The sequence below is a fragment of the Perna viridis genome, chromosome 8 (assembly GCF_037379345.1).
Source record: "Perna viridis isolate PV_CMFRI_1.1 ecotype Kerala chromosome 8, ASM3737934v1, whole genome shotgun sequence".
Taxonomy (NCBI): domain Eukaryota; kingdom Metazoa; phylum Mollusca; class Bivalvia; order Mytilida; family Mytilidae; genus Perna; species Perna viridis.
This window is the reverse complement of record NC_142452.1, coordinates 43,238,082-43,251,020: the sequence shown is the minus strand read 5'-3', so window position 1 is coordinate 43,251,020 and position 12,939 is coordinate 43,238,082. Positions and strand designations below refer to the sequence as shown.

At 34.4% G+C, this 12,939-nt stretch overlaps 2 protein-coding genes across 2 annotated transcripts; one reads left to right on the top strand and one right to left on the bottom strand.

The window, feature by feature from the left end:
• Nucleotides 1-49: 49 nt before the first annotated feature.
• Nucleotides 50-3,917, bottom strand: LOC148610633 (uncharacterized). Its single transcript, XM_088595856.1, has 7 exons — nt 3,723-3,917; nt 2,568-2,681; nt 2,197-2,334; nt 1,785-1,919; nt 1,504-1,562; nt 980-1,079; nt 50-506 (listed from the first exon to the last, which is right to left on the bottom strand). Exons 1-7 carry the CDS (start codon nt 3,877-3,879, stop codon nt 412-414), a joined length of 798 nt encoding a protein of 265 aa, XP_088451982.1. The 5' UTR covers nt 3,880-3,917; the 3' UTR covers nt 50-411.
• Nucleotides 3,918-11,226: 7,309 nt separating this feature from the next.
• On the top strand, nt 11,227-12,375 carry LOC148610632 (neuronal acetylcholine receptor subunit alpha-6-like). Its single transcript, XM_088543210.1, has one exon. It carries the CDS (start codon nt 11,227-11,229, stop codon nt 12,364-12,366), a length of 1,140 nt encoding a protein of 379 aa, XP_088399336.1. The 3' UTR covers nt 12,367-12,375.
• Nucleotides 12,376-12,939: the final 564 nt, after the last annotated feature.

Here is a 12,939-nt window from a genome sequence, read left to right as displayed (position 1 = left end):
ACCGATTTGTCCCGCCTTCATTATTTACATAGAAACATCAAAAAAGGCATAGAAAACGATTTTTTTATGAAAAGAAAAAATAATACATGATTGTAAGAAACAAAATAAAACTACAAACTTAACAAAGTAAAACAAAACGAAATTTTAAAATGTTGCATATATAGAAACTGCAGTTGCTGTATGTAGAACTTCTGGCCTGTTTGTAGGATGTAGGACTTCTGGCATGTTTGTAAGATGTATAACTTCTGGTCTGTTTGTAGGGTGTAGAACTTCTGGCCTGTTGGTAGGATGTATAACGTCTGGTCTTTAGGATGTAGAACTTCTGGCCTGTTGGGAGGATGTATAACTTCTGGCCTGTTTGTAGGATGTAGAACTTCTGACCTGTTTGTAGGATTATAAATTCTGGTCTCTTTAATTTTCATCTTTGCGTCTACGGAAACAGGAAAACATACCACAGAAAAACCTGGACATTCCTGATTTATTTTTCCTTTTCTTCATTTTCTTAACTGAAAATATATAAAAATTAAAAATTAGAAAGTTTTGGTGCTGTAACCATATTGTTAGCACTCTAATTTAAGATAGAAAAAATGATAGTTGTAATGATAAAAATACAATGTATCAATATCACACAGATTTAATAATTTACTGTCGTATCTCCTATTCAAAATCTAATATTATTGGTACATGAATCTTTCATATCAATGTGCTCTCACGGCATGGGTACACAATAAAGTATAAAAAATCCCATAAGGGTGCAAACTGGCCAAAAAAGACTTCCAATTATCTCCAATAAAATCACATGCAATTTTTTATTCAGTATAAAAGGTGGGCCTCATATGAATCCCACATGGATTAGTCTATGGTTCGCGTTTGCATAGGATTTTGAAATTCTACTCCTCCTTTTTATGGTCTTCTTCATTGCTAATATTTTCTATGGCAAGTACATGTTGCATTCCATAACATTTTCTATAACTCTTACCATGGTCACCAATGGGACTGGGAGTCAATTTCTTGGCCATATTTTCTTCTACATCTGTGGGTACTGTTTTCATATCATTATTATTCAACCCAAGGTGAATCTGCAAGAAAACAGCATTTGTACACGAAGAATGTTTTAATTTCAAACATAATGATTACCTAAAGTGACTTTAAACACTTGCGTAAACATTTTTTTACCATACGAAATAAAAAATGAGCCTTTTCTACAAATCTGATGGAGACTCTAAAGCTCAGTTAACGCATAAAGGTGGTGGATTGATATCCACATCCATAGATATCAGCAGACAAATAATTTATATCAAACTTAAATTACTGACGTCACGTGATTAACAAGAATTGCATGAGTTGTTTTCCCAATAGCTCTGATTAATTTGAACCCCGTAAAAACAACCAAAAAAAAAACAACAAAACAAAATAAAACCTTGGAGTATATTTTATGGAAAGCTCGAGTGAAGCAATAATATGTCGTGTTGTGTGAGAGATAATTGAGAATACAATTCTTACCAGTAATGCTTTCGTCATTTGTGAAGTTCTTTCTTTTATATATTCATAGTCTTGTGGATCTGAAAACATAATCAAATTTGATATTTATAACAGTAAAGACTAATTGTTAGTAATATATTTCTATTCAGGTTATACATTTGCAAGCAATATCTTTGCAGTTCATTCGATTCAAAATATATATGGGCAAACGACCCAGGGAAGTAAAAAACGCTAATTATAAATATCCCCCCCCCAATGTTACAAAAAGTAGAAGTGAGGGGGTATAAAAAACAGGTCCTTACCGTCAATTTTCAGCCATTTATTATACAGTCTTGCCTCATAATTTCTCCAAAATTCGTCGCTAATGTCTTTTTTTGAAATTCCACCACTGATGGAGTTGTTTACCCTTTTTTCTTGAGGGGTTTCTTCAGACGAGTCTGAAAATCAAAAGAACGGATATTAGGAACAAACTACAGGGTAAAAAATATAGTTGTAAGTATGGTGTGTAAAAGGGTTGGTCATAATACAGTCCGGATCCTAGGGTGGGCTATGCACTTAAAAATCAAGTGGTCACTGCTATCAAAATTTATTCGAACAAATGCTTTCCATGGCAGTAAATTGCAACGGCTGAAATTGTATTAAAATGAAAATAACTAAATACACAACTTATTAATAAATACAATAAGTATCTGGACTAACGAAGTTCAATCTTACTTTCAATTTTCAACCATTTCCCATAAAGTTTGGCTTCGTAGTCCCGCCAAAATTTATCATCACACTCGTCTTCTGCTGTTTTGATTATTTCCGTAACAAACGATCTAATTTCCTTCTCTGTTGATTCATCAGTCGATCCTAAAAATAAATAATGAATTTTGAAACATACATTTAAATAGGTTAAAGAGAGTTTGTAAATACAATGTATTCATCTGTTTTTCCTTTTCACTTCGCGGAAACAACCGAGTAGTTCCTTTAACGTGTGTGCAATATTTGTTTTGTGTTTTGTTCATACGCTTTTCTATTCACACTTCATTTAAATGATCCGTCTAGAATTACTGTAACTTAAATTGTGATATAATTTTACTTACGAACAGACAAGGAAGGTAACGCGTTGTGATCAAATGCACCATTCTCTGGTTCCCCGAAGTCTCTGTGTTCAAATCCGTTTTCATAACTGCCTTTTTCGTTTTCATAAGTCTCATCTGCAATAAATATTACCAGACCCCAATTCAATGTTGATGGAGAATCTATGGAATTTTAAAACCTGGCTCTTTTACCAAATAAAACATCGACTTTAATGATAGCAACATCGTATTTAAACAAAGTACATGCACAAGCATGCATGTGATACAAGTCTTTTTAAGAACCTAGCACAATGAGTAAAATTGACGCATACATTTCAAAGCATAACGATCTGGTCGTATACTTTCAATCGTTGAAGTATTATTTGCAATCTATTTGCAATCTAGATCTACATGAATGGATAAACGTATTTATTTGAAATATTTTTATTAGAATATTAGAAAATGTAGGTTTTTAAAAGTTTGCAATGATCTTACGTATTATATTTGAACAATCCTAATTCCGGGGATTTGATACATCGCATTTACCCCCAAAGAACTTGAGATAAAGGATACTACAGACAGTGTGAAGTCAGCCTCGTATCTTGACCTACACTTAGAAATTGATGGTAAAGGAAAACTGTTGACCAAACTTTACAACTAACGTGATGATTTTTTTTTTCAGAATTGTCAACTTTCTTTTCGTCTGTGACAACATTCCTTCAGCACCTGCGCATGGAGTGTTCATATCACAACTCATACGTTATGCCAGAGCTTGCCGAAACTATGCAGACTTTTTGTATCGCGCTAGAATTGCTGGATTACACTCTTTTGATTATTCTTTTGAATCTTTCATTTTATTGATTCTATTTTGTCAATGGTATATGAAAAATCTTGCTTTTATTCTTTGATTCCGATGGTATAAATAGTCACATGATATTGCCAAGGTAGCAAGTCATTTTATACTATGTTTCAACGACTGCCTGATTCTTACAAAGACTGAGACTTGAGTAAGTCTCAATGTACAGGCATCCAAACAAAACCTTGGTTCGAATAGAATCTTGAAGATTAGCAAGCATTGTCTAAATATTATCAGAGCTTGATAACTATGTCCGTGTAGTACCAGTCAAGAGTATACAGTCCATTTACTAAAATTGAAAATTAAATATACAGTGCAGTTACCTTTGTGCATGTTTTCTGGATTGTAATCACTATTTTGCATCATTGCCAGCTTCTTCCAAAAATTAGACTCGGTTTCTGTCGTTGACACATTCAAATAACTAGATATAAGAGCGCTCTTGCCACTGTCTAAAACTTCTAACGGAAATGAGCTGCTCATTTTGTGCTGCTGCAACAAGCCGTCAACTTTTACTCAACAACGACGTCGTCGCTATGGTATGCCAGTGACGTTACTTGTGCCGTATGACATTTCATTGCTTAATGTTCCATGCTTCCGGTTTTTAGTGGAGTCCGAGTTGCTCTTTTACTTTTGTTACTTTGTATGTATTATTTTGGTTCTTTTAGGTCCTTTGTTCTGTTCATTTTATGTTCTTTGTTGTGTATGTCTGTTTTCCATGCCTGGTCTTTGTCCCTGGATTACATTCTCTTGATTTCCGCCATAAACTTGGTTCCCTTTATTACTCTTTCAATGTGTAATGCGCTCTTGATTAATTACACCCTCGCACCAAAGGAGAGGAAGAGATAAACTGTTTAATTCCTGTTCATCTTTCTGTTCGTAACCTATTTTGTCTCTAACTACATGTTACCGCTACTTTTATACATTGATACACGGTTTATGTATCCGATATTGTGGGATTAAATACAGGCTTGGGCGACATCTTCTTGTTCGAAGATTCTGTTTTAAACCTCGACCTGAAAAAGTAAGGGTGTTGGGGTATTTCTAGCGGCAAATGACTCGCAGGTTGATTTTTTCTTCAATCTGAATTCTTATCATCGCATTTAAGTATACAAGATAGCACGGTTTCATGTCAAAACAGCGAGACGGCATGGTAATACTGCAAGAAGAAATATGAAATATGATTAGTGCAATTTCTCTCGTTTCACTCGTAATGATACTCGCTCGTGTATTCAGCAGGACTGACACTGAATGATAAAGGAAAAAAAGAGCTATTGCAAATTGTTGATACTCAGATTAAACTATGAGCACAATATGACCCAAACCTTAAATCCGTTGAATCTGAATAGACCCTTTTGTGCTAACTGAGCTCTACGCATTTTCAATATGCGCTTCCAGGAAAATTTGTTTGTTCTAGCCACTACTTCGAGGAAGTGTATACTGAGCTCATCAACTTACCACAAAAGGGTCTATTCAAGATGAACATTGAAAATCAAAATGAGAGAATATTAAACGAACTTCAACTGAAATTAAGGAGATCTATTGTGAAAAGGAAATGCAAATCATATAAACAAGCACCTTGAATCCAAAATTGATTCTTATTTCCAGAGAAGAGGAAAACAAGACATTACTAGGAGAGTCAACATATATTTAGTTGCAACACGTGTCATTTTTTTTTTGTTTTTTGTTTTTTGTTTCTAGAATGCACGAGCCACTCAGCCTGACAGAACGACTGAACAATGCAACAACAAACAAACAAAACAAAAAGCATAAAAGTATAATATGCACATGGTATTTTGAGGGCATGACGTGGTGACAATTGATGAAAGATTAAAATTAAATTCTTGCATTATAATTTTAAAATGCCAGTGCGATGACCGAGGAGTATGAAAAAGTTCCGGGAGGTAGGGCTCAATCTCCTCCGCAGACCTATAACCGCTTCATGATTTAAGTAGCATTCCAGCTAAGGATCATGCAAAATGTGATACATGATTGGAAAGCCTACATATTTTTATTTTTGATATTTTGTTTAAAATGCTTCAGTAAACAGAAATTAACATTTGGTTTTTCGTATAACCCGTGCTCATAGGAGACAAAATTGTATAGAATGCACTGTAGAATTCAAAATTAAGGAAGATAACTCTGTAAATGAACGGAATTCCAATCGCTTATATTGAGGAGTACCTTAGACCTTAACTTGTACGTTTGACAATATGTCAACATCTCCAGCCTATTTAGTATACATTTCACAGTTGATCCGTTACTGTCGAGCCTGTGATCTATACAAGGAATTTCTCTGTAGAGCATGAATACTGTCAACCAAGGGTATGTTCATCCTTTGTTAATATCATCGAGAGTTTTACGGTGATCATCACAATTTGATTGACCGATGTGAAGTTTCTATTTCACGGATGAGACAAGATTCCACGTCTTCCCAGATTGTCAACTTACCGCACTGGATACTTTGACATATAAGTACTTCGGGGCAAGTCAAAGGTCATATGATTAACTGTGGTATTTTTTTTTAATCGCAGTTACATGTAGTAATCACACTACCATCATGTGATGACTTCTATATGGATATAACTATTTATGGTCAAGCCAATTAACACCAAATGTTGGCGCTATAAAAAATGTACTAAAACAAAGGCTAGTAAACCAATTTTATCAGACTCGTTTCTGAAATGGAACAATCTTCTAGGGAAGGTTTTATCTGACTTTAAAAACTGATTTCGAACTAAAAAAAAATCCCCATCTGTATTACACAATGAAGATCGTTCAACTTCTTGCTAATTCAGATGCTATAAATTGACAATTTAAAAGTAGGTCACTGGCATAATATATTATACCAGGATAGGCAATGCCTTTTGTAGAATTCTGAAGGAGTATGGGTATCATTTATTTATCTGTTTACTTGTAGTAACAAAGAGTTATTGGAACTAAGGAATAAATATATTCCGAGTAATTTCACTCGAGCTCTAAACCCGTCATCCATCAGGACGCAGGGTTTATTGTCCATTTTTATCAAAGAATTGTTGTAAGGTTATGTATATTTTAAGAAAACTAGAAAAAAATGTTTTCGCGATTTTGACATATGTGTTGATTTTCATTTAAGCTGTTGATATCCATGTTTTCTTTCTTACTGTTTGCCACATTGTTAAGTACTTGTTTATATATTGCTCTTGTAACACTTACACATGCCTGAGTTAGCAAAATAAATTTCTCTAGTCTTGCCTACACTTAGAAATCGATGGTAAAGGAAAACTATTGACCAAACTTTACGACAAACGTGATGACTTTTCATTCAGAATTGTCAACTTTCCTTTCATCTGTGGCAACATCCCTTCGGCACCTGCGTATGGAGTGTTCATATCACAACTCATACGTTATGCCAGAGCTTGTCGAAACTACGCAGACTTTTTGTATCGCGATAGAACTCTAACAAATAGGCTTCTGGAACAGGGTTATGTTGCTACAAGATTGAAGTTATCATTACAGAAGTTTTATAGTCGTCATCATGAACTCGTGGATCGTTATGGTGTATTCATCTGCACCATGAAAACTGATTTATTCAACGGGTCATAGTTTTCCTTTCCTCCTTTGTCTACCCCGAACTTGACTTTATGAGCAACTCGGCGGGTGTTTCTAGAAAAGCAGAGGACGCTTACCCTCCCGGTGCACCTGGTCCATGCTCCCAGTTTTTAGTGGAGTCCGAGTTGCTCATTTGCTTTTGTTACTTTGTATGTATGATTTTAGTTGCTTTATGTTCTTTGTTGTGCATGTCTGTTTTCCATGTCTGGTCTTTGTCCCTGGATTACATTCTTTTGATTACCTCTATAACCTTGGTTCCCTTGATTACTCCTTGACAAAGACACACTTCACTTCGTTCAAAAGAGTAATCAAGAAGCCAAGGTTCGAGCAGAAATCAAAAGAATATAATCCAAGAAATAAGACCAGACTGGGAAAATAGACCCATACACACAACCAAGAACATGACAAAACAAAAGTAACACATACTAAGAAAGAAAAGTTAATAAGCAACTCGGATAATGGACCATGTGTAGCGGTAGGGTAAGCATCCTCTGCTTTTCTAGAAACACCTGTCGAATTGCTAATAAAATGTTGAAAGAGGAAATGAAAACTATAACACGCTGAATACACCGTAACGATCCACGAGTTCGTGATGGCAACTATTTCTGTAGTGATGACTTTAATCGTATACCAACGTATGTTTCAAATTTGGTTCATTTTGTTAAAATAAAGCTGTTTTGAGGCAGTCCACTGAGAAATTTCAGGTGTTTTTCTTTTAAAGCACATATTTTTCTAATCCTTTGTGAGTGGAGGTTCAAGTAATTTATAAGTAAGTTATTATTGTCATAAAAACCAGTAGCCATGGTAACAAATTAAAAAAAAAATATTACCGAGTTTTAGTACAAAGCAGGAGTGTTTTTCAATAACTAACAGCTTAATACTATGTTTGATTAAATATTAGGAACTTAGAAAGTAGCACAGAATGAAAGCATACATACAGGAGGTGGGAAAAATGTAAAAAAAATAATAATATCCTTTTCACTCGGAAGCCATGTGACTTCTGAGTTTTAAAACCATCTTATGTCAATCAAAAATACTTCCGGTTGATAACCGCCTTACAAGTACTTTCACCGTGATTGGCTATTAGTATGTTCAAAACTAAAAATCGGTTGTCAAGATTACACATTGACAAACACAGTTAAAACGAAATGAAACCAAAAAAAAAAAAAAAGAAAAAGAAAACAAAATTTAAATTGAAAGTTTGAAATTTTGAATAATCAGTAATATGGGTGTAGTTATAGTTATGATGAGAGCGCTGGTCTTGTTATAAATAGTTAATAGTAAAATAGTTTTGGAGACAGAACAAATTACCGTCAGCGGATTTTAAAGTTTTTAAAATACCTATAAATATCTCATGACTTCAGAGGTTCAACGCCATCGCCGCTTTGAATAGTTCATTTTCTTTCAATTTTAGTTCCTGAAGTTTGTGCGAAATAAGGTATTTTGGAATTAATCTGCCAGCTGATGCTGAAGAGAGACAGGTAACTGAAACATTCTGTATACTTATCTTCATTTAATATACTTCTTAATCATTGTATATATTACATATGTCATTAACATACCCACCAAATTTCCATTTGTAGTTATTACGTTTTAGAAAATTAGACCGGGTCAACTTGGTGCGCCTAAATGTAACAGTATAGTACACCCTAACCCTGCTCCAGAAATTTAATAGTAAGAAGTTGAGAACAGTTCAAAAAATCTGCGAAGTTACGGCAAGCCCTCACGACTTGCATGACATATGAATTGTAATATGAAAAAACTCCATACTCCAGGTGCTGAAGGGGTGTTGCCACCGATGGAAGGAAAGCTGACAATACGGAATGAGATGTGTCATGGGTTGTCCTTTACCATTGATCTCAAAGTGTAGGTTAAGATATGACACTGAATCTATAGTGTCTGTAGTGTTCTTTATCTCAAGTTCTTTGGTGTAGATGCGGTATGTAAAATCCCCGAAACTAGGATTGTTTAAATATCATACGCCATTTATATAGCGGAAGCTGAGATCAAAGGATCTGGCTTAACGATGTTCCTTCTTTTGGATCAGATAACCTGTAAAGTCAGCCTCATAAGAATAAAGGAGTAAGTCGTAAAGTAGCGGAGCATAATTTTGTTCCCATTGAAATGCCGACAGTTTGTTGAATAAAAGCATCCATCACACTGGACAAATATGTTGTCGATAAAAAATTTCAATATTTTGATAACATCTTAGGTATATTTGGAAGATGATTTGGATTCGTTTTATTAAAGTGCTACGTGTCTACAAATCTTTATTAAGTTCTTGACAGCACGACCGGATCCAGATACTTTGAAACGGAGGGGTGCCAACCGAGCTTCCTCAGAAAAAGGGGTGCTAGGACATTATTTGCCATTTTTTGTCAATTCTACACATGAAAATGACAATTTAAAAGTGGGGGTGCCAAACCTCTGCACCCCACTCTGGATCTGCCACTGAACGCGATGTAATGTTTTCGCATGATTTATTTGTATGTCATATCAAATTCAAGATAAAATGTTCCAGTGTTTTTACATAGATAGTTGATATTGTCCCAATGGTCGATCGTTCCCTTAAAATGAAGCCAACTACTTAAATCAGACGCTTTTAGTAGGATTTTACAACACTTCATATTCAACCTTAATTCTGTTCAGATGATATTTTTCAGAACTTGCAGAGTATAGAATGGAGTGTATAAAATGGAACAATTAGTAGATATTATAATTTCAATGAGATTACATATGGTCGTCATACCGATATTTATCCAATGATGGATTTTTTCTTAATATTTACGTCCTATTGAAAGAAATGGTAATGTAATAGATATTCCAAAATTTCCTCATAATATGTATTTATTTAATCAAGCATTGAAGTCAAGTTATAATAGAAGCAATTATTTCAGTAAACACCATTGTAACTTAATTAGTTTACCCTTATTTTTAATAAAGCAAAGGGAAATCACTCGATCTACCATAAAAAAAATTGTTATCATTGGAAATAACCGTCATCATTATTCGAAAATACGGGACTTGGCTTGGAAGTTGAAATTCTGTAAAGTCAATGAAAGACGATTGTACACCAGACAACACTATTGACAAGTTTTTTTCACTCTGTATGAAATTTGCACACTGTTCAGTTTTGCGAAATTTCTCAATATTTGGCTCCGAGATCTTGAACTTCATAAAGTTCAAGATCACACTACTTTTTTCATTTCTAATCTAAAAAACAATTACACAGAAAAGCATATACATAATATTGTTAATAGTAATATAAACTTTTATTACCTACCCAGTTTTACCTTTTCAAGAGCCAATAAATTTTAGTGTCGAACCGCGCACCAAAATTGGTGCGCAAAATCCCTGTGTAGCTTTGACGTCCCACGGTCCAAGTTTGTCTAGCATATCAGCTGTTGGACGTCAGAGCAATCTCGGGCTATTGTAAGGGACATTTTTACGCATGGATTTCGGCGTTTAGAATAAATTAACAGTCTTGCGCAAAAGCCCACTGAGGTCATTTTCGTAGATCAGTACAAATATATAATATATTTCCCGACAACATATTCTAAAGTAGTAAAAAAAGAATTGTGAAAGTTTCTTTAACTTAAGACTGAATATCAACAAAGTCTTACAAGTTATATGTCCATTGAATACATTTAAGTACCAATCCGTGTACAATTCAAACAATGTCAATGGAACTTTTGATTCAAGGTGCAGAACCCTACCTCCGAAGAAACGATGTTTTTTTCGATCCACACTCTTTTTGGAATGTAGATTCTGTTCGTTTTAAACAGCTGTTCGGTTTACCTAGGTTCAAAATACATTTCAACAGATTTAGAATAAAAAATGTCTGCTTAAGCCAGGTGACCTGTTTATTCAAGGTTTTGTTCTAGCTGTATTGTAGGCAGTGTTTACGTCAAATTATTACAGTATTTCCTGGAATATATCAAATGTCAATATAATTAATTGCAATTAACAATTGAAAGGAAGGTTGCATTAAATCTTCAAATTGTATAATTATTTGCTTTTCATACAAGCGAAAAATATCAATAATTGGATTTTGAAAAATCTCAATATTAATAGAATGGCATTCGTTTAATAATTAGTATTGTAGTTAGTGGAGTTCAGTTTAACTCCATTTTATTTATTCTTAAAAAACCGGGATAAAACATGGTTTGCTTGAAGTGTTTTTTCGGTGTTGTATTCATCGGGTCATTTATAACTTCCGTTTCCTGTTACAATAGTTCAATGGAGGATATTTACGTGGATCTTTTTAAGGATTATAATAAAAAAATCATTCCCAAACCAAACGATTCCAGTCCTCTACAGTTATGGTTTTCTTTTACTTTACTCTATTTACAAGATATTAATACTGTTGATGGAGTTATTACTTTGGCTGGATTTTTTTTCTTTCACTGGGTTGATAAACGCCTGATATGGGATCCAAGTATTTACAACAATTTGAGTTCAATAGTTGTGCCATCGGAAGACATTTGGAAGCCGTATTTGATCAACGGTAACACGGCAATGGAGTTTGTGGCATTCGGAAACTCAGACTCTTACGTCCGTATCATGAATAATGGTCAGATCTTATGGATGCCAGGTCATCGCTTTGAGTTTGTATGCGTAGTTGATCCCGGAATATTCCCATTCGACACACAAGAATGTCATCTTTATACTTTATCATGGATTTACGATTCATCTGACATCATGTTTACTATTCATGAAAGCGGACAAGACACTGGTTTCTACCATGAACACAATGAGTGGGATTTAGTATTTACGTCAGTTAATCTAGTTCCATACGATAATCCTGGTTTTAACCTCAATATGCATTTCAAACGACGCCCTCTTTTTTCCGTGATCAATCTAATTTTCCCTATTGTTTTCTTGGCAGTCCTTAATCCATGTGTCTTGCTTTTGCCTCAGATTTCTGGGGAGCGAATTGGATTTGCTGTAACCATCTTACTGGCAAATGTTGTTTTTCTTACGATTGCGCAGACCATGCTTCCGGCAACCGTTGAACCACGTGTTCCAGCAATTTGCATTCTATTGTTGGGAAACCAATGTTACAGCGGACTGATAGTACTTGTGGTAATATTTAGTTCAAAATTATTTCATAGATCTGATAAGGAGAAAATTCCGGTCCATTTGCAGAAATTCGTCAGTATTTTCATATCACCAAGTCGCGTCGACAACCAAGTCGTCGATGTAAAAAACACTAGTGATATTAACAGCAATTTTGATGCGCAGAATTGGAAAGTAAACCAAGGTCACGCCACATGGGAGGTAGTCTCTACGATCTTTGACAAAATATGTTTCTACTTCTTTTTGTTTGTGGTTCTTATTGGAGTGATTGCCTTTATAATCGATGTAAATACCAACTGAAATAAGTCACTCTTGGCACACTGAACATATTCAAAATAAAAGTTCATTGTCTGATTCTTCCATTTTTTATATAGAGATGTCGTGTTTTTTTTTATATTTGTTATATTTTCAAAAATATTTGTCTAGAGACAGACACTAAATATGGTTTTGGATAACCCAAGAAACAAACAGATATATGGTTATAGGTCGAAAACATGAGAGATAAAATCTACTGTATCAATCACATTTCAATATGCTTGACTTTCCTTCTCATATTAAAATTCGAAGTTGCTCAAACCTCTTAAGTAATCTATTCATGTAAAAACAATAGTTCATTTTAAGTTTTTTTTTTAAGTTGCATAGAAGTCACTGCAGCAAAACAATTCGCGGATTGGAATCTTGCAAGCATTACTTGGGTCGAGATTAGGTGTCGATTAAGCGTAATAACATTCAAGTTTAAGGGAATTATCTTCTTGTCATGCATCTCTTACCTAAAGTCTATGATCCGCCTCTATTCCAGTTTTTGTTTCATGATAGTTTCGTTCTTCAAACGTTTATCATATTTTTATAAATGTTAGTGCCATCAATTAATAT

Coding starts and splice junctions, on each gene's coding strand:
- LOC148610633 (XM_088595856.1), bottom strand. CDS start 3,879: ATGAGCAGCTCATTTCCGTTAGAAGTTTTAGACAGTGGCAAGAGCGCT. Junction 2,335..2,567: donor GTTACCTTCCTTGTCTGTTC/GTAAGTAAAATT, acceptor ATTTATTTTTAG/GATCGACTGATGAATCAACA. Junction 1,920..2,196: donor GAAATGGTTGAAAATTGAAA/GTAAGATTGAAC, acceptor TTTGATTTTCAG/ACTCGTCTGAAGAAACCCCT.
- LOC148610632 (XM_088543210.1), top strand. CDS start 11,227: ATGGAGGATATTTACGTGGATCTTTTTAAGGATTATAATAAAAAAATC.